Below are 23,000 nucleotides of genomic sequence, written 5' to 3'. Positions count from 1 at the left end.
AACTTCACGGCTGAGCCATTGTTGCTCCTAGACGTTTACACTTCACAATAACAGCACTTACAGTTGACCCGGGCAGCTCTAGCAGGGCAGAAATTTAAAATTTGACGAACTGACTTCTTGGAGGTATGCTATGACAGTGCCATGATTAAAGTCACTGAACTCATCAGTAAGGCCATTCTACTGCCAGTGTTTGTCTATGGAGATTGCATGGTTGTGTGCTCGATTTCATACACCTTTCAACGGGTATGGCTGAAATAGCTGAATTCACTCATTTGAATGGGTGTCTACATACTTTTGTATATACAGTGTATATTAGGTCTGCTTCTCTTTTTCTGCCCATATTGTTTGTGCTGTGATACTGTCTCTGTGCTGGCTGTGGAACTCCCCTGTCAAATTCTCTCCAATCTGACCAAGTCTCAGAATCTGTCATTACCGTCACACTATTCTGAGTCACGTGCACAAAGACGGACACCAGTGTTCTTCACTCATGTACTCACTCCTTGTACTTTCATGATCTGACTAGGGTATTCTTCACAGTCCTCTAGATGTATTACTGGGAAATAGATATTGTAACAAAAACATGTTACATTTGGACATTTTCTCTATTCTCTTGACACTTTGATAATTTTTTTCATGTCTATGAGTCTTTGTGCTTATTTGTGTCATGTTCATATCGAACAACTAGAGTTCTCATAAAGTGACTATTCTAATCAAGATACTCACTTTGATCAAAGAAAGCTAAGTGTGTGAGCATGTGCAGAAGCATGTATCAGCAGAGTGATAGTCAATTGCCATTCAAGTAGTTCACTCAGAAACAGTCACATTCTTATTTCACTAGGATTAGTAATTGTTCAGAATAGACTGGATATCATTGTTGAAGAGCTGTCTGAGGAAGACAGTTTTATCTTCATATTCTGCATGCTCTGATGAGTGCAATAATTACTTCTATTACGTTGGAGGATTTATCCAATATAGCCCAGCACCTTCTCAGATATGGAGAGGCTTTCACTACCTCAGACAGTTATACCTTCCCACACATGTGCATGTACTTCACACGAACAAAGTCACATGAATGGAGTCACAGATGCACTCCCACACACACACGCAGGAACACACACACACATACACCGTTCCTTTCCATCCCTGGAAGCCCGGACCTGAAATATACAGGTGACTGACAAAATAAAGGAAACACCAAGGTAAAGTTTCTAAAACACCAACATTAAGTGTCATAATAATAATTGATTCAACTTCTAAAGAGCTTTTTATTTAAAAAATAATCTCAAAACATGTTAAAAAAAACATAACAAACAAGAATCATATAATACAGCAGGCCTGGACTATGATTTTCAGCTGGAGTTGAAGGTTTTGAGTGTTTCAAGCCTCCAACAGATGGAGCGACAGTCAAGATGGAACCACATGGCTTGAGCAGAGGGCCTTGGGCCCACACGAGCTGTCAGAATGCACCTTGGCATAGATTCTACAAGTGTCTGGAACTCTACTGGAGGGATGCGACCAGTTTTCCACGAGAAATTCCATCATTTGGTGTTTTGTTGATGGTGAGGTATTTATAAATTACCCTAAAATAGATGGGATGTTAACTGCTTAATACATTTAGGAAAAACACCTGTGTGGAAGCACCTGCTTTCAATATATTTTGTATCCCTCATTTACTCAAGCGTTTCCTATATTTTTGCAGTTACCTGTATTTGCAGACAGAAACAGACAGAGTCCCCTGGGACATAAAGGAGAGCACATACTGTAACAACAGACCCTCCCTCCCTCCAAGCGGACCTGATCTGGATGTGATGCCTGCTAGTCGTCCTGATGGCACAATTAGATCTGTGTCTGCTTTTCCATTAGCTCGTGTCAACAGTCAGGGCCGCCATCATCAGAACACAGAGAACACTCTCTTTCTCTCTGCTCTGACTTCACTCACTACTTTGTTTGGTGTGGGAGGTGAATAAGACAGATAGAAGTGTGTGTCACGGGAAGGGATATACCATTACCAGGGGCATGAACTAGATAAGACTGCTGCACGCTGTTGCACCAGAGATAAATTGCTGATGTTTTTCTTTTAAATGTTTCATCTTGAAACGTAGACTGTTTGCTGACTGGAGGCGTCCTGATTTTGTGATCCACAGGCCTAGGACCAGACAGATATATTAGAGTGGAGCTGCCTTCAATGCTGTGGTGTAGTGAGAACAGACACTCTGCTGCAATGGGAACAGACACTCTGCTGCAATGGGAACAGACACTCTGCTGCAATGGGAACAGACACTCTGCTGCAATGGGAACAGACACTCTGCTGCAATGGGAAACAGACACTCTGCTGCAATGGGAACAGACACTCTGCTGCAATGGGAACAGGCACTATGCTGTAATGGGAACAGACACTCTGCTGCAATGGGAAAAGACACTCTGCTGCAATGGGAACAGACACTCTGCTGCAGTGGGAACAGACACTGCTGCAATGGGAACAGACACTCTGCTGCAGTAGGAACAGACACTCTGCTGCAATGGGAACAGACACTCTGCTGCAATGGGAACAGACACTCTGCTGCAGTGGAAACAGACACTCTGCTGCAGTGGGAACAGACACTCTGCTGCAGTGGGAACAGACACTCTGCTGCAGTGGGAACAGACACTCTGCTGCAGTGGCAACAGACACTCTGCTGCAATGGGAACAGACAATCTGCTGCAATAGGAACAGACACTCTGCTGCAGTGTGAACAGACACTCTGCTGCAATGGGAACAGACACTCTGCTGCAATGGGAACAGACACTCTGCTGCAATGGGAACAGACACTATGCTGTAATGGGAACAGACACTCTGCTGCACTGGGAACAGACACTGCTGCAATGGGAACAGACAGACACTCTGCTGCAATGGGAACAGACACTCTGCTGCAGTGGCAACGGACACTCTGCTGCAATGGGAACAGACACTCTGCTGCAATGCTGGAACAGACACTCTGCTGCAGTGGGAACAGACACTCTGCTGCAATGGGAACAGACACTCTGCTGCAATGGGAACAGACACTCTGCTGCGGTGGGAACATACACTCTGCTGCAGTGGGAACAGACACTCTGCTGCAGTGGGAACATACACTCTGCTGCAATGGGAACAATGGGAACAGACACTCTGCTGCAATGGGAACAGACACTCTGCTGCAATGGGAACAGACACTCTGCTGCAGTGGGAACAGACACTCTGCTGCAGTGGGAACAGACACTCTGCTGCAATGGGAACAGACACTCTGCTGCAATGGGAACAGGCACTCTGCTGCAATGGGAACAGACTCTGCTGCAATGGGAACAGACACTCTGCTGCAATGGGAACAGACACTGCTGCAATGGGAACAGACACTCTGCTGCAGTGTGAACAGACACTTTGCTGCAGTGTGAAAGACACTCTGCTGCAGTGGGAACAGACACTCTGCTGCAGTGGGAACAGACACTCTGCTGCAGTGTGAACAGACACTCTGCTGCAGTATGAACAGTATATTAGAGTGGAGCTGCCTTCAATGCTGTGGTGTAGTGAGAACAGACACTCTGCTGCAATGGGAACAGACACTCTGCTGCAATGGGAACAGACACTCTGCTGCAGTGGGAACAGACACTCTGCTGCAATGGGAACAGACACTCTGCTGCAATGGGAACAGACACTCTGCTGCAGTGGGAACAGACACTCTGCTGCAATGGGAACAGACACTCTGCTGCAATGGGAACAGACACTCTGCTGCAATGGGAACAGTGTGCCTCCCCGGGACAGGGACAGGACAGTGCTTGATGGCCTATGTCTGCAGGGCAGTAGTATAGATACCCGCTCAGAGGATCAGACACAGAGGGGCAAAAGGAGAACAGGGGCTGCAATTCATCTTCATTTTAATTGAGAACATGTGTTTGATCCGCTATTACTCCTTATAAATAAACCATGGCCCACAGCACTTTCTCTGTATTTAATTAATGCCGTTCCAACTGATGGTGCAGAGCAGAGGGGTGAAAAGGCATCACAACAAAACAAAATCACCTGACAGGTTAGGCTCCAAATAAGGAGAATAGAAGAAGAAACAAAGAAGGGGATATTAGCAGATGGACAAGGTCTAGGAAGACTTTATGGGAACGATTAGAAGAGAAGCCTTTCTAAAGATAGTGTTTCTGTGGGGTTTTGTTCCTGCCCACACGCTGAGCCAGTTATTGGTCATTGGCCCACAGCCTTTCTTTTGCGATTGGTACGCTCCTAGTCAACCAAAGGTTGGGCTGCTGCTGGTCGATTATCGATGCAGGGTATTCAGATGGGTTTTCTTCTTACCCCCCTTCGCTCTCCAGGCCAGCTTTTGTCTCTGTGAGTGGTAAGCTCCGGCACAAAAGCCCATGCCAGCTGGCATAGCAAAGGCTAGTGCTGGTTTAGGAATAAACAGAGTGCTGATTCCATGCTGACAAATTGATTCAATTTGGGTGTTGATAACCATTTTCTTTTATTCACATTCACTGAAAATTATTGAAAAAAGACCTGTGGAAGAGAGGCTTCTTTGCTTCGCTCTGTGAAAGTAGATTGAAATGCTATTTTAGTGGGGGATGAATGGACAATATTTACAATGTCTACAAATTGCAATCTTTCAGTCTCAGAATTCTATTCCTATCAATAAGCAAGAAGAATTTTAAATGTTGGTGAATGAACACCAGCCCCTTACAGGACAAGGTGTTAAACACACATTACGATATTATTTGAAACAAACAACAACCGTGTGAAACAGGTGCATGTCTGGGAAGCTTTTAAGGATACAACGATCAGCTACTACTAAGAAATTAGATGAACAGAAAATGTATCAAATTGAAACAGAGGTCAAAACTCTGGAGAGGAAATATTGGTCCAATCCGAACAACATTTCTCTTGTAAACATGACGAAAACAAAATACGAGCTGAATACTTAATTCAGTAAAAAAGAGGAATATTCCCTGTACAGGCTGAAGCAGAGATGGTACGAATCAGGTGAAAAAGCAGGGAAACTGTTGGCCAGTCAATTGAAATCTAGAGAAACAGCTCGGCAAATAGGTGGAATCAGAAATAAGACAGGCAAGCTGATTACCAATCATAAAGATATAAACAATATATTTTGAGACTTCTATCATGAACTTTCTACTTCAGACGGTCCTTTAGATATGCAGAAAGCAGAGGCATGTTTTCAGAATCTGAACCTTCCTAAACAAACAGAGGAAGACAGGAACTGGCTCGACCGCCCCATTACTTGGAGGAATTGACCGAAACTACGAGACAAGCACCCAGTGGTAAAACTCTGGGGTTGGATGGGATACCCAGTGATTTCTATAAAAGGTTTGCAGAGACGCTTAGCCCAGAAATATTGAAAACATTGAACACATCAATTGACACAGGTGAGCTCCCACCTTCTATGAGTGATGCAGTAATCACCCTAATCCTCAGAAAGGGAAAGGATCCCCATGAGTGTGGGAGCTACCGTCCAATTTGTTTGATAAATTGTGATGGAAAATTGTTTGCAAAACTTCTGGCTATGAGGGTGAATCATGTCATTAAAAAAATCATAAATCCAGACCAGGTGGGATTTGTGAAAGGCATCTGACAATCTTAGACTCCTACTGCATGTCATCTGGAAAGCAAAAGATTTGGATACTTCAGTGGCAGCCTTATCCCTGGATGCAGAGAAAGCCTTTGATAGGGTGGGCTGGGACTACCTGCATTATACTATAAATATGTTTGATTTGGACAGGGCTTTTAGAATATTATTTAAGTTATGTACAACAACCCCAAATCCAATGGACTACGATCATCTCCATTTTCAGTAGGACAAGGCACAAAACAAGGTGACTGTCTCTCGCCTCTCATATTTATTACAGCATTAGAACCATTAGCCGAAGTTATTAGGCTGCATCAGTCAATCAATGGGGTTAATATGGGAGGTAGGGAGAATAAACTACAGCTTTATGCAGACGACTTATTACTAATAACGTCAGACCCCAACTCTCCATATTGTGGACTTAGTAAATTCATTTTCAGAGATATCGGGCTATAAAGTAAACTGGACCAAATCTGAGGTAATGCCGCATTCAAAACATTGTCTGAGAAATGACTTCCTCAGCTGGAGGTTTCAACGGGTTCCTAAAAACTTGAGGTACCTGGGGATCACTTTAAATCCTGGTCTAGAGAACATGATCTCTGAAAACCTTGACCCACTACTGAACAAAATTCAACTCCAGAGTTGGTATAAACTACAAATCTTATTATGGTGTAGGATACAGGTTATAAAGTTTTTCATAGATCCTAAACTGAATTATGTCATTAGCATGTTACCACTGTTCATACCTTTAATGCCATAGACAAAAGTTTGTTTGGGCTGGTAAAAAGGCCCATTAATGAAACTAGTGAGATGCCATGCAACGACTGAGAAGGGAGGATTAAAGCTCCCTAACATGCAATTATATCAAGAAGCCTTTGTAGCTGCCCAAATAGGGGCTGATACTCTTTACTGATACCTCTAATATGCTCTCTCTTTACTGAGAACTCTAATAGGCTCTCTCTTTACTAAGAACTCTAATAGGCTCTCTCTTTACTGAGAACTCTAATAGGCCAATTTGGGTGGACATGGAGGAAGAAGTTAATGCCCCATTCGGAGCATCAGATTATTTGAGTCAACAAAAGGTGGGACTGCAGAATCCAATAATACCCCAAACAATTATTGTGAGAAATCTGAAATATTCACCTTTCCTGACAAGCTCTGCTTCATTATGGAACAACCTTAAATTGAAAATAGGGGGGAAAAGGTTTTCTGGAAAGATTGGTATAGAAAGGGGATAAAGGACATTAGTTGTCTAGATCAAGAAAACTCGTTTACCTAAGGTCCAAGTATAATTTACAGAAACAAGACTTTTGGAGATATCTCCAGGTTAGAGATTGTATGTTTAAGATAGGACAGAGTAACAACAAATGATAAGGCTGTTTCATTTTCGATCATCTTCATTGTACGTGCGGTGCAGGTCGGGGGTTTGGACACACTTACCTATTCAAATGAGTGGCTGTGTGTTTCCTGGCTTTTGACTGGTACTGTATATTAATGTCTGCCAAGTTATTATTTAGTGATAAATGTAATTAAATTGCACAATAAGCAAGTAGAATATTCAAAAGGATATAATATTTCCTTGGAGATGAATGTTCATCAAGCTGATTGATCTGTTATAGATATAGTGAATCCATATGTGTGTCTATGCGTGTGTGTGTGTGTGCGTATTGTGTATGTGTTCATTCCTCAGAGCTTTTGCACCTGGTGTGTATCTGCATTGAGGGACATTAATGAAAATGGGAGGCTTTGACTATTTCTTATCAGCTAGTCCAGTCCTTAGCAACACACACACGCACGCACGCACGCACGCACGCACGCACGCACGCACGCACGCACGCACACACACACACACACACACACACACACACACACACACACACACACACACACACACACACACACACACACACACAGCAAAACAGCCAGACCTCAAACAGCCAGAGCTACAGCCTCATCTCCTCCACCTCCACAAGACATCACAAAGGCTACCTGTGTTCTAGAAGTGTGCAGCTGGGGATGAAAAACATGAGGGTAGTCCTGACACAAGTCCTTTATCAACAAACAGGGGAGCCAGGAGATGAATGTGTCATGGTGTGTGCTTAGTTCTGGCTCCAAGAGGGATGGATCAATATAGCAGTGGTATTTCAGGAGGAGACGAATGTGCGTATGTATGTCAGTGAGAGGTTGGAATAAACAGATCCATCTTTATTAGTTTGGATAGCTGTGTGCATCCCACCTGCTATCACATCTCCCACATTTATCAATCCCACTCTAGCTTGCATTACAGCAGTAGACAAATCAATCTCTTTAAATCACCAAAGCACAGGCAGCCATGATTATACCAAAATTGAGCTCAAGTCAGTGTTACTATTGGCAATGTATGAAAGATGAACTAATACCATTTTTGTTTTATGGGAAATTCATTTGCATGCAGAACTGCAGGAGATATATGAATGTCCAAAGAAATAATTACATACATCTTTCAAACAAAGGAGTCAATAAACAAATCTAATTCTGAACAAATTCAACAGGAATGGTTCTCTGTTAAAGTTCTGAATACTGCATAAAGCAAAACGGGTAAACACATTGTACTAACAAAGCAGAAGCTTTCTGACAACATTTAGTCAATCTTACTGAATGCTGGAAAAAAGTGAATGTGTTTTTGGAATCCAAAGATTAGAAAATGGAAATGAAAGAGGGATTAAATTGAATAAACCTAGAAGAAAAACCCTATAATGTTGAGTGAGGGCTGAGAGTGAGAGCCTATGCAATGTGTCAGGGCTTGAGTGCTGTGAAGATGTAACGAGACCTCTCTGGTGCTGATAGGGCTGTGAGACTGAGGCATCAGGGTTGCCATAGGCCTGTCGCTCTCTCTAAGAGGATGACACACACGCACACGCACACACTGTCACTCTCTGGGAAGATGACATACACACACAACGGGCACCCAGCCGTGGGAAGGAATGTCAACTTGTCTGAGTGAGAATGGCAGTCACCAGGGACATTGCGTCACACGCCCACATTGCCTGCAATACTATAACAGTGCCATCACCAGCCGGAGTGTGTGTGTTTCACGTATTTTGATTCTGATGTGCTTATGTGAATAAAGTGCATTCGGAAATTTTTCAGACCCCTTGACTTTTTCCACATTTTATTACATTACAGACTTATTCTAAAATGAATTAAATCTACACACAATACCCCATAATGACAAAGAATAAAAATAAAAAAACGCACCTTTGGCAGAGATTACAGCCTCGAGTCTTCTTGGGTATGACGCTACAAGCTTGCACAACTGTATCTGGGAAGTTTCTCCCATTTTTCTCATTTTTCTCTGCAGATCCTCTCAACCTCTGTCAGGTTGTATGGGGAGTGTCGCTGCACAGCTATTTTCAGGTCTCTCCAGAGATGTTTGATCCGATTCAAGTCCGGGCTCTGGCTGGGTCACTCAAGGACATTCAGAGACTTGTCCTGAAGCCCCTCCTGCGTTGTCTTGGCTGTGTGCTTAGGGTTGTTGTCCTGTTCAAAGGTGAACCTTCACCCCATTCTGAGGTCCTAAGCCCTCTGGAGCAGGTTTTCATCAAGGATCTCTCTGTACTTTACTCTGTTCATCTTTCCCTCGACCCTGACTAGTCTCCCTGCCGCTGAAAAACATCCCCACAGCATGATGCTGCCACCACCATGCTTTACCGTAGGGATGGTGCCAGGTTTCCTCCAGATGTGACGCTTGGCATTCATACCAGAGAATCTTGTTTCTCATTGTCTGAGAGTCTCTAGGTGCCTTTTGGCAAACTCCAAGCTGGCTGTCATGTGCCTTTTACTGAGGAGTGGCTTCCGTCTGGCCACCATAAAGGTCTGATTGGTGGAGTGCTGCAGAGATGGTTGTCCTTCTGAAAGGTTCTCCCATCTACACAGAGGAACTCTGGAGCTCAGTCAGTGACCATTGCGTTCTTGGTCACCTCCCTGACCAAGGCCCTACTCCAGATTGCTCAGTTTGGCTGGGCGGCCAGCTCTAAGAAGGGTCTTGGTGGTTCCAAACGTCTGTGGCCACTGTGTTCTTGAGGACCTTCAATGCTGCAGAAATGTTGTGGTACCCTTCCCCAGATCTGTGCCTCAACACAATCCTGTCTCGGATCTTTGTTTTTGCTCTGACATGCACGGTCAACTATGGGACCTTATAAGATGGGTTTGCGCCTTTCCAAATCATGTCTAATTAATTGAATTTACCCCAGGTGGACTCCAATCAAGTTGTAGAAACATCTCAAGGATGATCAATGGAAACAGGATGCATCTGAGCTCAATTTCGAGTCCCAGAGCAAAGGGTCTGAATACTTACGTAAATAAGGTATTTCTATTATTTTTGTATTTATTTTTTGCAAACATTTCTAAAAACCTATTTTCACTTTGTCATTATGGTGTACTTTGTGTAGCTTGATGAGAGACATTGTTTATTTGATACATTTTAGAATAAGGCTGTAACGTAGCAACATTTGGAAAAGGTCAAGGGGCCTGAATACTTTCCGAGTACACTGTATGTATATAGTGATACATTATTTGGTTATGCGTGTACATAGATACTGTATCTGCGCCCCGGGCTTATTTACCATGGTGTTGTTGTGACATTGTATAGTGGTGTTACAATAACAAATCAGAACTCTGATACGCGTTACATAAGTAAACTTTTTGTTTTGGTGGCAGACTTGCACTATTGCAGTACGTAAGCAACCATCGAGAGAAGCAGATAATAACAATGGGACATTGAAGAACATAAGAGACGGTTACAGTATGAAGAAGTCAACAATCAGTGTGTGCCGTAAAATATATAAAAACAGGTGCTAATTTCCTCCTTCCTGAAATCTACTAACAGACAAGCTGGCTTTCATGGCTGAGGTCCTGAGTTCTTTTGCCAAAGTCAACTGTCTGTTTGTTGACCCACACTCCTGTCCTTACAGGTTCTCTGGTTCTCTTTAAGCACACACAAGGGTTTATTGAAATGATAAGCAGCAGGTTAAAGATCCTATATGACTATTTGAAGAACAGAGGATGAAAACAGCAGCCATACAAGGCAAGCTAAGCCACTCTTCCTTGGATTGCTGAGAGACAGGAAGCTAGAGTATATCAACAAGACAAGCTATGCAGCATTATATTTCCAATAAGTACCATAGCCTGAAGAAAAACATAAACACACAACATAAACAGAATCTTTTTCAAAACACAACTTTAATTAGAAAATATTTCCCCAAATTCTTCCCAAATCTATACAAAATATTTGCACCAAATAAGAGTTCTCCCAATGTTAGTCTGTAATATATACAGTGCATCACCTCCTGTCACACTAGCTGTTAATGAGGTGGTCTAATATAACAAAATAAGCTGAATACAATTAATAACTCATCAGAGCCTATGTTTAGTTCTACAAGGAAATATAGCTATACATTTAGTTGCACATTCAGACCCAAGTCCTTTACCAAAAATGTTTTTGAGTAAAAAACAACAACACATTCTTCACACTGCAGCAAAGCAATCTTCTCAAACCTGAATAAATTCGATGCATATTGTATGATCCATGCCTGCAATTTGTTATTACTGACTTCAATTTAATGGAAGAGGTTTTAATCTGACTTTGAAGTCCTTTTCCACTGACACACTCATCATCTGCTTTAGTGACGCACACAGGTCAAAATATTATCGCCTGTATTAACTGACAGACTCCATCCTGCTCCACTCACTCATATTTATAGAGGCCATATCGCTTAAATTACACCAATATAGAATCCAATATAAAATGCTACTGAACATGAAACAAGTTGAGCACAGCCTGAGCCTGCTAAACTAAATATTGACTGAACATAAATATTGATAGGGGACCAGAGTAAAAGGGCAAGCCAACTATGAATAATGAGTTGTTGTTTATAGTCTTGACACAATGATTAAATCCTTGTTTGCTGTGTAACCTTTCATGCCACTCTGCAGCAAAGCACAAAAAACTCCACTGCTCAAATCAAAGCCCTACCGTAGCCTAAAGCCTACAACCATTCACATCATAACTGCATGTTGATTTTTAGAGCTATCAGACAGTGGCAAGACTTGAACCCCCCGCGATGCCAGGCGTTCCTTTTAACTGGCCTCTCTGAGCCACCTAATAGCAGTCCTAACAGGGTCCTAGGAATTTAATGAGATCTTTTATTACATTTCAGCTTTAACATTAGCATGCCTGCCAGCTAGTAATAACCCTGTACTTGGCTGCTGCTCTTAAGCACTCTCATTTGTTGGTTAATGTATACATTCACCGGCGTTGTTGTTCCCATATGAACTCAATGTATAGCAGGTAGTGACTGGTCGTAAGGCAGGCACATTAGGGGAAGAGACTAAACAAAAGTATCCACCAAAAACCAAACCAAGAATCCTAACAGTGTACATACAGCATTGCATTCCATAACACACTGTATCAGGGGAACCCGTTATGACATCAAGTGATTTCTGACACCTTATTGATCACAGCTGTAGTAAACGCCTCAAATCCCACATTTCTCGCCTGCATCACATCTCACACCTGAGACCCAGCGACAACATATATGGGTGTCAACCAAGCAAACCAATTAAAAGACCAACCAAACACAAAATGTGACACAAGCCTTCAGTGGTGGCTCATTCTCATAGGTGTGAACTGGTTATGTAATGGTTACAACGCATGTGTACAGTAGTGTTAATTCAACACACAGATAGAGTGGAATCTTCTGTAGTGATCTCTAGAGGCATTTTCTATCAACAGGGTTGTGGTAGGGATATAGAGGGATATAGAGTTCTCATCTCCACCAGCTAAAGTCATCACTCACATTATGGAGACACAGCACTTCATGACATCTCTAGTCCAGTTTCAACCACTGGTAGAGCCACTACATCTCCACGCCCTTACACACAACATTATAAAATAACAACCAGAGTGTGTGTGTGTGTGTAAAACAGGTTAGTGATACAGGAGTCATAGGAGTCCCTCCATTCTGTTCTGCTCTCCAGGTAGAGATTCCTTCCTGCAATAAGAAGGTTTGGCCCGAGAGCATCCCCACTGGAGCTGAGATTGAGAGAGAGGAGAAAACTGAGCAAGGGAGGGACGGAGGGAGAGCCTCTTCTGCCCTGAGTGGTTGTTGGTTGAGTGTGGCCCCATAGGTAGGCGGGTCCCCAGGCCCTCAGATCACCCCAAACTCCATGAGAGACTTGAGGAGCACCGTGTCCTTGACGTCACTGAACACTTTGCGGATGTTGTTGGTGTCGGTGGCGCAGGTGAAGTGGGGGTACAGCGTCTTGCTATCTTCCTTCTTGTCCCGGCTGTGAGCCTGCTGCTCATACATCTTCTGGATGTACTTCATAGCATCCTGAGCGTCACGTCGCTTTCCTTCATGTGTGGGGTGAGGAGGACAAGGGACAGGAAAGAGATGGAGACAACCACAGCAAAGGAGGAGAGTGAGAGAAGGGAGAGAAGAGGTCAGGAGATATGAGAATATGGTAGAGAAAAATGGGAGGCCATTAGAAACAAAAATTACAAGCAATGGATAGAACATATTGAATGATTTTCATGTAGTATTGCAGCCATCACACAATGTTACCATTTAGCAAAATGTTTAAATGGCAACTGTACATCTAACGGCCAATATGAATGAATCTATACTAATAATTTCAGACTTTATGAAGGAAAGAACAATGTCTCCCCAACCCCCCACCACAGATGCCTGGAGTGATAGCTTAGTGATGCAAAGAGCAGGGTATTTATGGTTGCCATGAGCAACAGGCCGGGGGAGACGGGGTGCGCGGAGCTGATGTGTAGGTAGGTGGGGAAGCTCTAGAGAGGCTCTGCTACCTTCCTTCCACATCAGTGTAGGCACATTGTTAGTAAACTATGTACCCACACCATACACCTGGAAGTAACATGAAATCAAACACACATTCAACGTTTGCTGAAACAAGAATAAATGGTACTCAAAAAACATTATGTTTACTGGTTTTGCTATAGCCAGCATGGTTATGTATTCATGTGAGAACTCACCCTAAGAAATAGAAACCTCACTAGGTTTGAAATTACTTTCTAAAATGAGGTCTTTGTTATTCCAACCAAAAGCAACAGTTAGCTACATCTCTAATGGTTTGAGAAAGAAAAATGAAACACCAAAGGATGTGGCTCGATAGGTTTACATCCATCATCACACGGCCTATTATCTACCAGCTCAATGTGATGGGATGTGTGTGTGTGTGTGTGTGTGTGTGTGTGTGTGTGTGAGAGAGTGTTTGTAAGAGTGTATGTGTGTGTGTGTGTGTGTGTGTGTGTGTGTGTGTGTGTGTGTGTGTGTGTGTGTGTGTGTGTGTGTGTGTGTGTGTGTGTGTGTGTGTGTGTGTGAGAGAGAGTGTGAGAGAGTGTGAGTGTGTATGTTTGTGTGTGAAAGAGTTTTTGTGAGAGTGTGTGTGTGTGTGTGTGTGTGTGTGTGTGTGTGTGTGTGTGTGTGTGTGTGTGTGTGTGTGTGTGTGTGTGGTGTGTGTGTGTGTGTGTGTGTGTGTGCGTGTGTGTGCGTTTGTGTGTGTAGAGCTACCTGTGAACCCTGGGAAGTACTTCTGCAGGTCGGATGCCTGGATCTTGTCAGCCAGGATATCTGTCTTGTTGAGAAAGAGGATGATGGAGGTGTTGAGGAACCAGGGGGAGTGGATGGTGGTGTAGAACAAAGCCAAGCTCTCATCCATACGCTTCTGCTGGGGGGAGTGGGGATGAGGGGGAGAGGGGAGGGAGAGGGGGAGAGAAGGGGGAGAGGGAGTGAAGGGGGAGAGGGGAGAAAAGGGAGAGATGGGGACAGGGTCACAATGGAGGTTAATGAATTTAGAGGGGGACTAAAAAGTGTCCAGGAAAGATAAGCGGCTTAGTGAGCCTTGGTCAGGAGGGAGGGTTGAAGAGAATGCGGTAAGGCAGCAGGTTTTGATATAGGCAACAGTAAGACCTGTTGGCAATGGCCAGAAAAAAACTCTGGAGAGAATCTTCACTTACATTGAAGGCCAAGGACGACACAGAGGACAAACAGACAGACAGACAGACAGACAGACAGACAGACAGACAGACAGACAGACAGACAGACAGACAGACAGACAGACAAGCAAGACAGACAAGCCAGCACGACAGATAGACAGGTGCTCACATCAGTCTCTCTCTCCTCCAGGACCTGGTCGTACTCGCTGAGGGAAGCCAGGAAAATGAGGGACGTCACATCCTGAAAACAATGGATCCACTTTCTCCTCTCTGACTTCTGTCCACCCACATCCACAATCCTACCCGGAGAGAGAGAGAAAATGATAAAACACATGTTAGAGCATCTTTCAACACGCACGCACACACACACACACACACACAAACACACACACACACACACACACACACACACACACACAGTTTTGCCCTTTAATCAATAAGGTGTTTGTGATGCCACGCATGGCAGGGGCCTTGTCTTGGTGAGGCAGCTGGTCAGAGTTGTTAATGAGCTGCAGGCTCCGGACCAGGGACCGTTGCTGCAGGAGTGTCTGTACTCTATAGAGGTATAGCTAACACTGTGAGAGAGGCTGTCATATCCCCCAGTGTATACACAGACTCCTCTCTTCTCTCTCCTGCTGTCACACATCAAACCTGGTTCAGTTTCCAAGTCCCCATGCAAATGAGCTCTAAAAAAGGCCGTAATTGATACCTCACCATTTCTATCCCACTGTATCCTGCCTGCCCGATTACAGAGACAAATTACAGTCCAACCTTTCACAACAGAGGAGGAGAAAAACACCACACCTGAACATAGCTGGAACTTTCATGTTAATAATACAAAGGTCTCTTAAGAAACAATTGCACGGACATGTTCAAAAGCACAAAAAGAAATGAGTGAGTTCTCAGGACGTTTCTGTATAATGCCAATTGTGATTGTATGTGATTGTAATTACACCGTGTCCAAAGCAGCCAAGGGTCGAGTCAGACAATATATCTGAAAGAAAGCCTATAGTCTACTCCTAGAGTTGGGACGATAAACTGAAAAATTACCGTCACCGACACTGACACTCCTCTTACTGAAGCAATTTTGCTTATGTGGTAATTTTCGTGATGAGGCTATACAATGTTCCTGCAGATTTTTGGGTTCTCGAAACCATTATTTGGTCAACAGTAATGTACATGAATCTGCTTTCTGCAATGACAGTATCTGCCCTATTCCTATCTGCCGATGCTGGCTCTCAGTTCTACTCCCACCTTTGCTCACAGAGTGAAGAGAGAGATGCATTCTGACAAGCACATGGATACATGACTGTTGAGCAACATTTCAATGTAGTTGCGGGGGAAAACAACGTTTTTAAAACAACTACAGTAAATGTAGTTGAATAGAGGGGAAACACCACTTTCTGTGAGTATAACAATTATTTCTCAACTCTCAATATTGAGGAAATTATAGCACTTTACAAACGGAGTATGTTGCATTTGCGGTATTGAATAGATCAAGTAGCCTATAAAAGCTTAATCAATTACATGACTATCTAATAACAATATCATATTCAGAATTAGTTATTTAGCTAAGGTGTTTTGAGTTTCCACTTCCTCAGGTTATTTATGTAGAATAGGCTATAGCCTAAAGGCCAATATGCACTAAAATGCATCATTCTGGATGCTATTTTGACATGTTGCACAGAATATCAACCATGAATTCCCTTAGCATGTTAGATAAAATATCAAAATTCTTTATTTTCTTACTTCTTAATGGCACTGGAAGAAGTAAGTCTAGAGCCCTGCCACTAATGCAAAGTAACTGTGCATTAAAAAAAAAATATATATATATATATATATATATACAGTGCATCTGAATTCAGACCCTTTGCTCTGAGACTCAAAATTGAGCTCAGGTGCAACCTGTTTCCATTGATCATCCTTGAGATGTTTCTACAACTTGATTGGAGTCCAGCTGTGGTAAATTAAATTGATTGGACATGATTTGGAAAGGCACAAACCTGTCTACATAAGGTCCCACAGTTGACAGTGCATGTCAGAGCAAAAAGAACCCGATGGTCACTCTGACAGTGCTCCAGAGTTTCTCTGTGGAGATGGGGGAACCTTCCAGAAGGACAACCATCTCTGCAGCACTCCACCAATCAGGCCTTTATGGTAGAGTGGCCAGACGGAAGCCACTCCTCAGTAAAAGCCACATGACAGCCAGCTAGGCTGATTATCTGGTCTGATGAAACCAGGAGTGAACTATTTGACCTGAATGCCAAGCGTCACGTCTGGAGGAAACCTGGCACCAACCCTACGGTGAAGCATGGTGGTGGCAGCATCATGCTCTGAGGATGTTTTTCAGCAGCAGGGAGACTAGTCAGTGTCGAGGGAAAGATGAGCGCAGCAAAGTGCAGAGAGATCCTTGATGAAAACCTGCTCCAGAGGGCTCAGGACCTCAGACTGGGGTGAAGGTTCACCCTCCAATACAACAACGACCCTAAGCATACAGCCAAGACAACGCAGGAGGGGCTTCGGGACAAGTCTCTGAATGTCTTTGAGTGGCCCAGCCAGAGCCCGGACTTGAACCCGATTGAACATCACTGGAGAGGCCTGAAAATAGCTGTGCAGCGACACTCCCCATCCAACCTGTCAAAGCTATGAGAGATTCTGCAGAGAAGAACTCCCCAAATATAGGTGTGGCAAGCTTGTAGCATCATACCCAAGAAGACTTGAGGATGTAATCGCTGACAAAGGTGCTTCAACAAAGTACTGAGTAAAGGGTCTGAATACTTATGTAAGTGTGAAATTTAAAATTGGTATTTTTAATACATTTGCAAACATTTCTAAAAACCTGGTTTTGCTTTGTCTTTATGTCGTATTTTGTGTAGATTGATGAGGGAAAAAAACTATTGAATCCAATTTTAGAAAAAGGCTGTAACGTAACTGACACGTTCTGACCTTAGTTCCTTTGTGATGTCTTTGTTTTAGTATGGTCAGGGCGTGAGTTGGGTGGGCAGTCTATGTTCTATTTTCTGTTTCGTATCTGTACCAGACAGAACTGTTTCGGTTTCATTTCGTTCTCTTGTTGGTTTTGTATTTTAGTGTTCTGAGTTCTATTAAAGAATATGAAGACTTACCACGCTGCGCATTGGTCCTCACCTTCTTCCACCACAGACAACCGTTACAGTAACAAAACGTGGACAAAGTCAAAGGGTCTGAATACCTTCCAAATGCACTGTAAATATTGTGGATTTGTCATTATTAAGCAAAATGGGTCAATATATAGTGATAAGACTTTTCGTCTAAATTTCCCAACTCTATGTAGTCCAGAATTTCATCAGCAGCAATGCTGTTCTATTAGTTCCCTTGAGATCTTGAGTCCTGGGTGAGTGATGTGAGTGAGAGTGTGGCCACCTGAGTGTGATGGTCTTTACGGTGAAGGAGTAGTCATGGATGCCAGTGGTGGGGAATCGTACCCGCAGCACGTCCTGAGCAGTGGGGATGTAGTCTGGGGCAGATATGCGGTCCAGATTGGTCATGTAACTGAAAAGGACAGAAAAACAGAAAGAAAGAGAGAGCATGTTAAAAATGTGAAATAATTAAATTGCCCGTGGTAATGACAATGGTAGTAGCAAGTTAATTCTATCTATCATGTTCTTTACATGATACATGTAATATGAACGGTATACAACAACAATCAACACAAATGTAGTTTTGCAGAATGAATTGAGCTGGGAAATTAGACAAAGGGAAAAGGAGTCTTTACCACTGTGTTGGGATTATTGTTTTCAAGGCTTTTGTTGATACACCTTGTCATTAATTGGATGTTGACTGACTATGTGCATGTTTCTTATTATACTGACGCAGAGCTAGCTGAGTAAATACTGAGAGAGCAGAGAGAAGGAGAGAGAGGACATACGGGCGAGACAGGTATGGACAGATACGGGAGGAACACATAGCAGTCCAACAGTATTGCAGTGATTGAGATGAGTCGTTTCCATTCATTTTCTGTAATGTGACGCATTAGCTACTCTGATGTCAACTTGTTGACTTTGTAGAAATGTATTACATTTGAACTTTATTAGTAAATTCATTCTAAAAGGAAACTAAACTTTACTATCGGATAGCTTTCAAGAATGGGTGGAAAGTGGGAAACGATCCTCATTGTGGCTGTGTATTTTATAACATGAAATCAAATGAATGGTGCCTGATAAGATGGTTGTTTTGTGGCTTCAACATGGCTGAGATCTTGATGTGTATTTATTTGTGAACCAGCCCCCTCCAATGGACATCATGGATTTTGCAGTTGATAAGGACAGTGTACAATGTACAGTCCTGTACAATTGGGACAAAGTGTTGTGAATGAAACAACATTTATATTGAATTGTTTTTGATTATTCAAGTATAACATTTTACCAAGGAAGCAAAAAACATCTACTGAAAAAACTTTGCAAATATTTTACTTGGGGCAAATGCAGACAGAGATGGAGATAGACAGAGATAGATAGAGATAAAAACTGAGATAAAGCCAGAGAGCAAGAGAGATATAGATAGAGATAAAGACAGTGATATATAGAGAGATAGAGATAAAGATAGAGAGAGAGACTGGTGGTACTCACTACTCTGTGGAGTCCAGCAACTGATACTCGCTGCGGCGGCTGTAGCAGACCCGGAGGCCTGGATCGGCCCATAGATGGCGGATAGCGTCCACAAAGCCACGGTCCAGCTGGATGACCTGCACTGTGTCCACATCCTGCACCCACCTGGCATACATCTGAAGGCAGAAAGAGGGGCTTTAATTGGTTCTAATGTCTGATCCACAGGCGTCAAAGAAAAATCTATGAAAGCCTCTCCAATCAAAAACACAGAAACCACATGTGTATAATGTGTTTTGTTTTGGTAAATAGATGCTACAGAGGTTGCCTTTCACTAATGGTTAAAGGTCAGTTTGATTGAACAGTATGTACGGTATGCCACCAGACCCTAACCTCGTTCTCTGGGTAGGCATAGGGCAGTCTGAGGGTGATCATGGCCCGGGTCATAGCTTTCACAGCCGTGAAGATGTTCTGGTAGATGAGCTTGGCGAAGTCCTGTCTTTCCTCCTCAGAGAAGCCACTTCCATGGATGATCCTCATCTGTCGGATGAAGGTGGTTTTCCCACTCTCCCCTGTGCCTGAGGACACATAGCCCAGAGGAGAGTCAGAGAGGAGAACACTTCTCTAAGGATATTTTACATTTTTTATTAAACAATGCAATGTTACAATACGTGTTGATCCGCTGAAGAGTCAGAGACATCATTACACAATGAGCATTCGGCAACTCATCAAAACCTCACACATGCTTTCAAGCGTTACCAGCCATCTGCCTAGTGACAAACCTACTATGAGAGGATACAGTCCTCAGGTAAAAGCCTCAGAGGAATTCATAGTTAAACTTAAAGTAAAACTTTCAGGAAGTTGACAGGTTTGACAGATGTAGGCCACCATCAAGTCAGGATGATAGTTTATTGTAATTAATTGGTTATGACACAGTTATTACACACATTTGACTTGTCCTGCCCTGCATCTAGGGCTCGGTTCTAGGCCCTCTCCTCTTCTCTCTATACAACAAGTCACTCGGCTCTATCATATCCTCACTTGGTCTCTCCTATCATTGCTATGCAGATGACACTCAACTATTTTTCTGCTTCCCCCTTCTGACACCCAGGTGGTGACACACATCTCTGCGTGTCTGCCAGATATCTCAGCTTGGATGTCAGCCCACCACCACAATGGAAATAATCTGTTCATCTTTATTGTGTTATCCTTGATGATTTTCTTAAATTGTATGTGAAGGCGTCACCTGCTGGAGCGCCCTTATGTTTGGATTTTACAAACGGTCAAATAAATACAATCACTCATTCACCTCAAGCTCAACCTCAGAGCTGCCCTCCTCCCACGGGAAGGCCTGCCCGCTCAAAGACCTCTCCCTCACGGTTGGCAACTCCACAGTGTCGCCCTCCCAGAGTGCAAAGAACCTCGGCGTGACCCTTGACAACACCCTGTTATACTCTGCAAACTTCAAAGCAGTGACTTGCTCCTACAGGTTCATGCTCTACAACATCCGTAAGGTATGATCCTACCTCACACAGGAAGCGGCACAGGTCCTAATCCAGGCTCTTGTCATCTCCTGTCTGGACTACTGCAACTCTCTGTTGGCTGGGCTCCCCGCTTGTGAGGTCCAGACTGGGAATTTAGCCAGGACACTGGGGTAAACACCCCTACTCTTACGATAAGTGCTATGGGATCTTTTAGTGACCACAGAGCGTCAGGTCACCCGTTTAATGTCCCATTCGAAAGACAGCACCCTACATAGTGCAATGCCCCCAATCACTGCCCTGGAACATTCAGATCTTTTTTTTTAGACCAGAGTGCCTCTTATTGTGCCTCATACCCCCTTTTATTTCCCTTTCGTCAAATGATTGAGTTTTTATTCGACAGAGTAGGCTATTTTGTACAGTATTTCAGGACCCCATCTATCTCATTCTTCAAATGTTAACATGTGCAACACATGCTTAACATATTTGTCTTTCCTTAGTAATGGCAGAAAATAGGCCCTAGACTTAGAGAGGTGTGTACCTCATGCATTCCTCACCTGCTATATTTATTTTACACTCCCAGTCCAGGTGTCCTGAAATAATAAATGTCATTGCATCTTTCTAAAAATATGAATGTTCGTTTTTGGCTTTGCGTCTTTCTCAAAGATATTAGTTTTTTTGTTGTTGTTGAATGCACCATCTTGTTCTCATTGTTGGTTTAAAATGGGTGAAAAGTCAGTCATTGCCCATTCTGGACACTTTCAGCTGGCTTATATTCCATATGGATTTTTGTCTGTTGCTATTCAATAAAAATAAGTTAATAAACCCAAGAGTGAAGGAAGAAAAAACTAAATGTGTGAAGGCTATAATAAACATAGCCTAATGCATTTAAAGTCGGGAGACAGAAGATGGAGCTACTGACCGAGTAAAAGAACTTTGATTTCTTTGCGTTCTCTGTTCTTCTGCTGTCGGAGAATCCTCTGAATCTCCTTGTCAATAGCAATGCTCCTCCTCTCTTCATCGTCCAGGCAACAAACCCAGGTCCGACGGCACCATTTCCAGCATGCCATGTCGAACTCACTCAAATAGGTAGAATTGTTTATAAATTAGTATAATATACATCTCATGCTTAGCAATACTGTAATTCTCAGAATGTTTTTTTTAGAATTAGCCTATGTTTTAAAAGTAGGTATTTTGATGTTGTCAGACAAAGCACTAAATACATTTCCTGAGCAGTGTGTATTTTTTTTCAGAATCAAAAACGGGATCATTGCATAATGTCAAATAATTGCACCGACACATTTTACTGGTTATTTATATCATTGAAAGACAAATTAGTGTCAAAAACACAAATGGCTGACATAATCATTTTACTCGACTTTTTGATAGCCTTTTTTTTATGAATGGTAATTAAATCATAATTAGGGGACTTTTCCGCCAGAAAGCCATGAAAATTCCGGTCACGAACAAACAAAGAAGTTATTAAAAACAAATAGGTAGGATATAGTTTTATCAAAAAGATTTACCTTCAATGTGTCACACCTCTTGTAAAGCAAATACATCCGACTTTCGTTGCGCGTGATCCATTCTCCCCGTGTTCCTATAATATTTTGTTTAACTGTATGAAAGTTTCGTTGAAGCACAGCAGAGTATTTCCCAGTTTCAATAACAGTTTGTCTCAAACATAAGCAGATCCTTGTTTAAGTCTACTACAGTACGTGTTCGGTAGAATATGCAGGGTATGTAGCTTGGTGAAAACACCTCTCAGTCAATGGAATGCGCCTTGAGTGACATGGACTACCTCACTGCAGATAAAGTTTCGACTGAGGTTCATCCCTCACTCAGTCTGCCACAGTCCCATGAGAATGTTAAATGTATGAAGTGAATGGAAAAAGGCCCTTCCTCATCTGTCAGGGATGTATAAACATCCTTTCAGACTTGTGGAGTAAGTTACTCATATTTTTGCTGTACCAAACTAATATTTCATAACTCACAAGTGTCAATAGACATAGATGAATCATTCTGAAAGTGTTTTTGGTGTGAGATGAATGGCATAACAGGTAGGTTATTTGTCACTCCTCTCCCGCCAGCGTTCTGTATGTCAATCTTTTGTCTCAGCAGGCAGAACCGGTTTTACACAGGGATTTCATGCACTCTTCACTAGGTCTCAGATATTAGGATTGCCTGAGCGCCACATTGCCATGGGAACAAGGTGAGGTGAGCCACTGCTGAGAAAGGGAGGGGGAGTAAGAGAGATATGGTGAGGGGGTGGGGACTGACGGTAACAGGAAAGTCCCCTTCTTTCTGCCAAATACAAGAAATGAGGTGCCAATTG

General features: G+C 42.9%; 1 protein-coding gene across 4 annotated transcripts; it reads right to left on the bottom strand.

Moving 5' to 3' along the window:
* Nucleotides 1-10,798: 10,798 nt before the first annotated feature.
* On the bottom strand, nt 10,799-22,676 carry LOC112250893 (guanine nucleotide-binding protein subunit alpha-11-like). Of its 4 annotated transcripts, none has more exons than XM_042322106.1 (8): nt 22,192-22,669; nt 21,588-21,741; nt 19,578-19,762; nt 19,209-19,363; nt 18,004-18,132; nt 14,771-14,900; nt 14,177-14,333; nt 10,799-12,990 (listed from the first exon to the last, which is right to left on the bottom strand). In XM_042322106.1, exons 1-8 carry the CDS (start codon nt 22,225-22,227, stop codon nt 12,785-12,787), a joined length of 1,152 nt encoding a protein of 383 aa, XP_042178040.1. In that variant the 5' UTR covers nt 22,228-22,669; the 3' UTR covers nt 10,799-12,784. The 4 variants fall into 4 exon arrangements, with proteins under 4 accessions (XP_042178040.1, XP_042178042.1, XP_042178041.1 ...); XM_042322108.1 differs by having other exon boundaries at nt 21,588-21,745; nt 22,192-22,668; XM_042322107.1 differs by having other exon boundaries at nt 14,177-14,330; nt 22,192-22,665.
* Between the last annotated feature and the right edge of the window lie 324 nt (nt 22,677-23,000).

This window comes from Oncorhynchus tshawytscha, linkage group LG05, assembly GCF_018296145.1.
Source record: "Oncorhynchus tshawytscha isolate Ot180627B linkage group LG05, Otsh_v2.0, whole genome shotgun sequence".
Lineage (NCBI taxonomy): Eukaryota > Metazoa > Chordata > Actinopteri > Salmoniformes > Salmonidae > Oncorhynchus > Oncorhynchus tshawytscha.
This window is presented reverse-complemented; position numbering and strand designations above follow the sequence as displayed.

Bases quoted from the DNA above. Each gene is read 5' to 3' on its own strand.
- LOC112250893 (XM_042322106.1), bottom strand. From the start codon at position 22,227: ATGTATTTGCTTTACAAGAGGTGTGACACATTGAAG. The intron at 19,763-21,587 runs GTCAGTAGCTCC...ATGTGTCCTCAG, and splicing joins AATCAAAGTTCTTTTACTCG to GCACAGGGGAGAGTGGGAAA. The intron at 18,133-19,208 runs GTGAGTACCACC...TGTCCTTTTCAG, and splicing joins TTGCTGGACTCCACAGAGTA to TTACATGACCAATCTGGACC.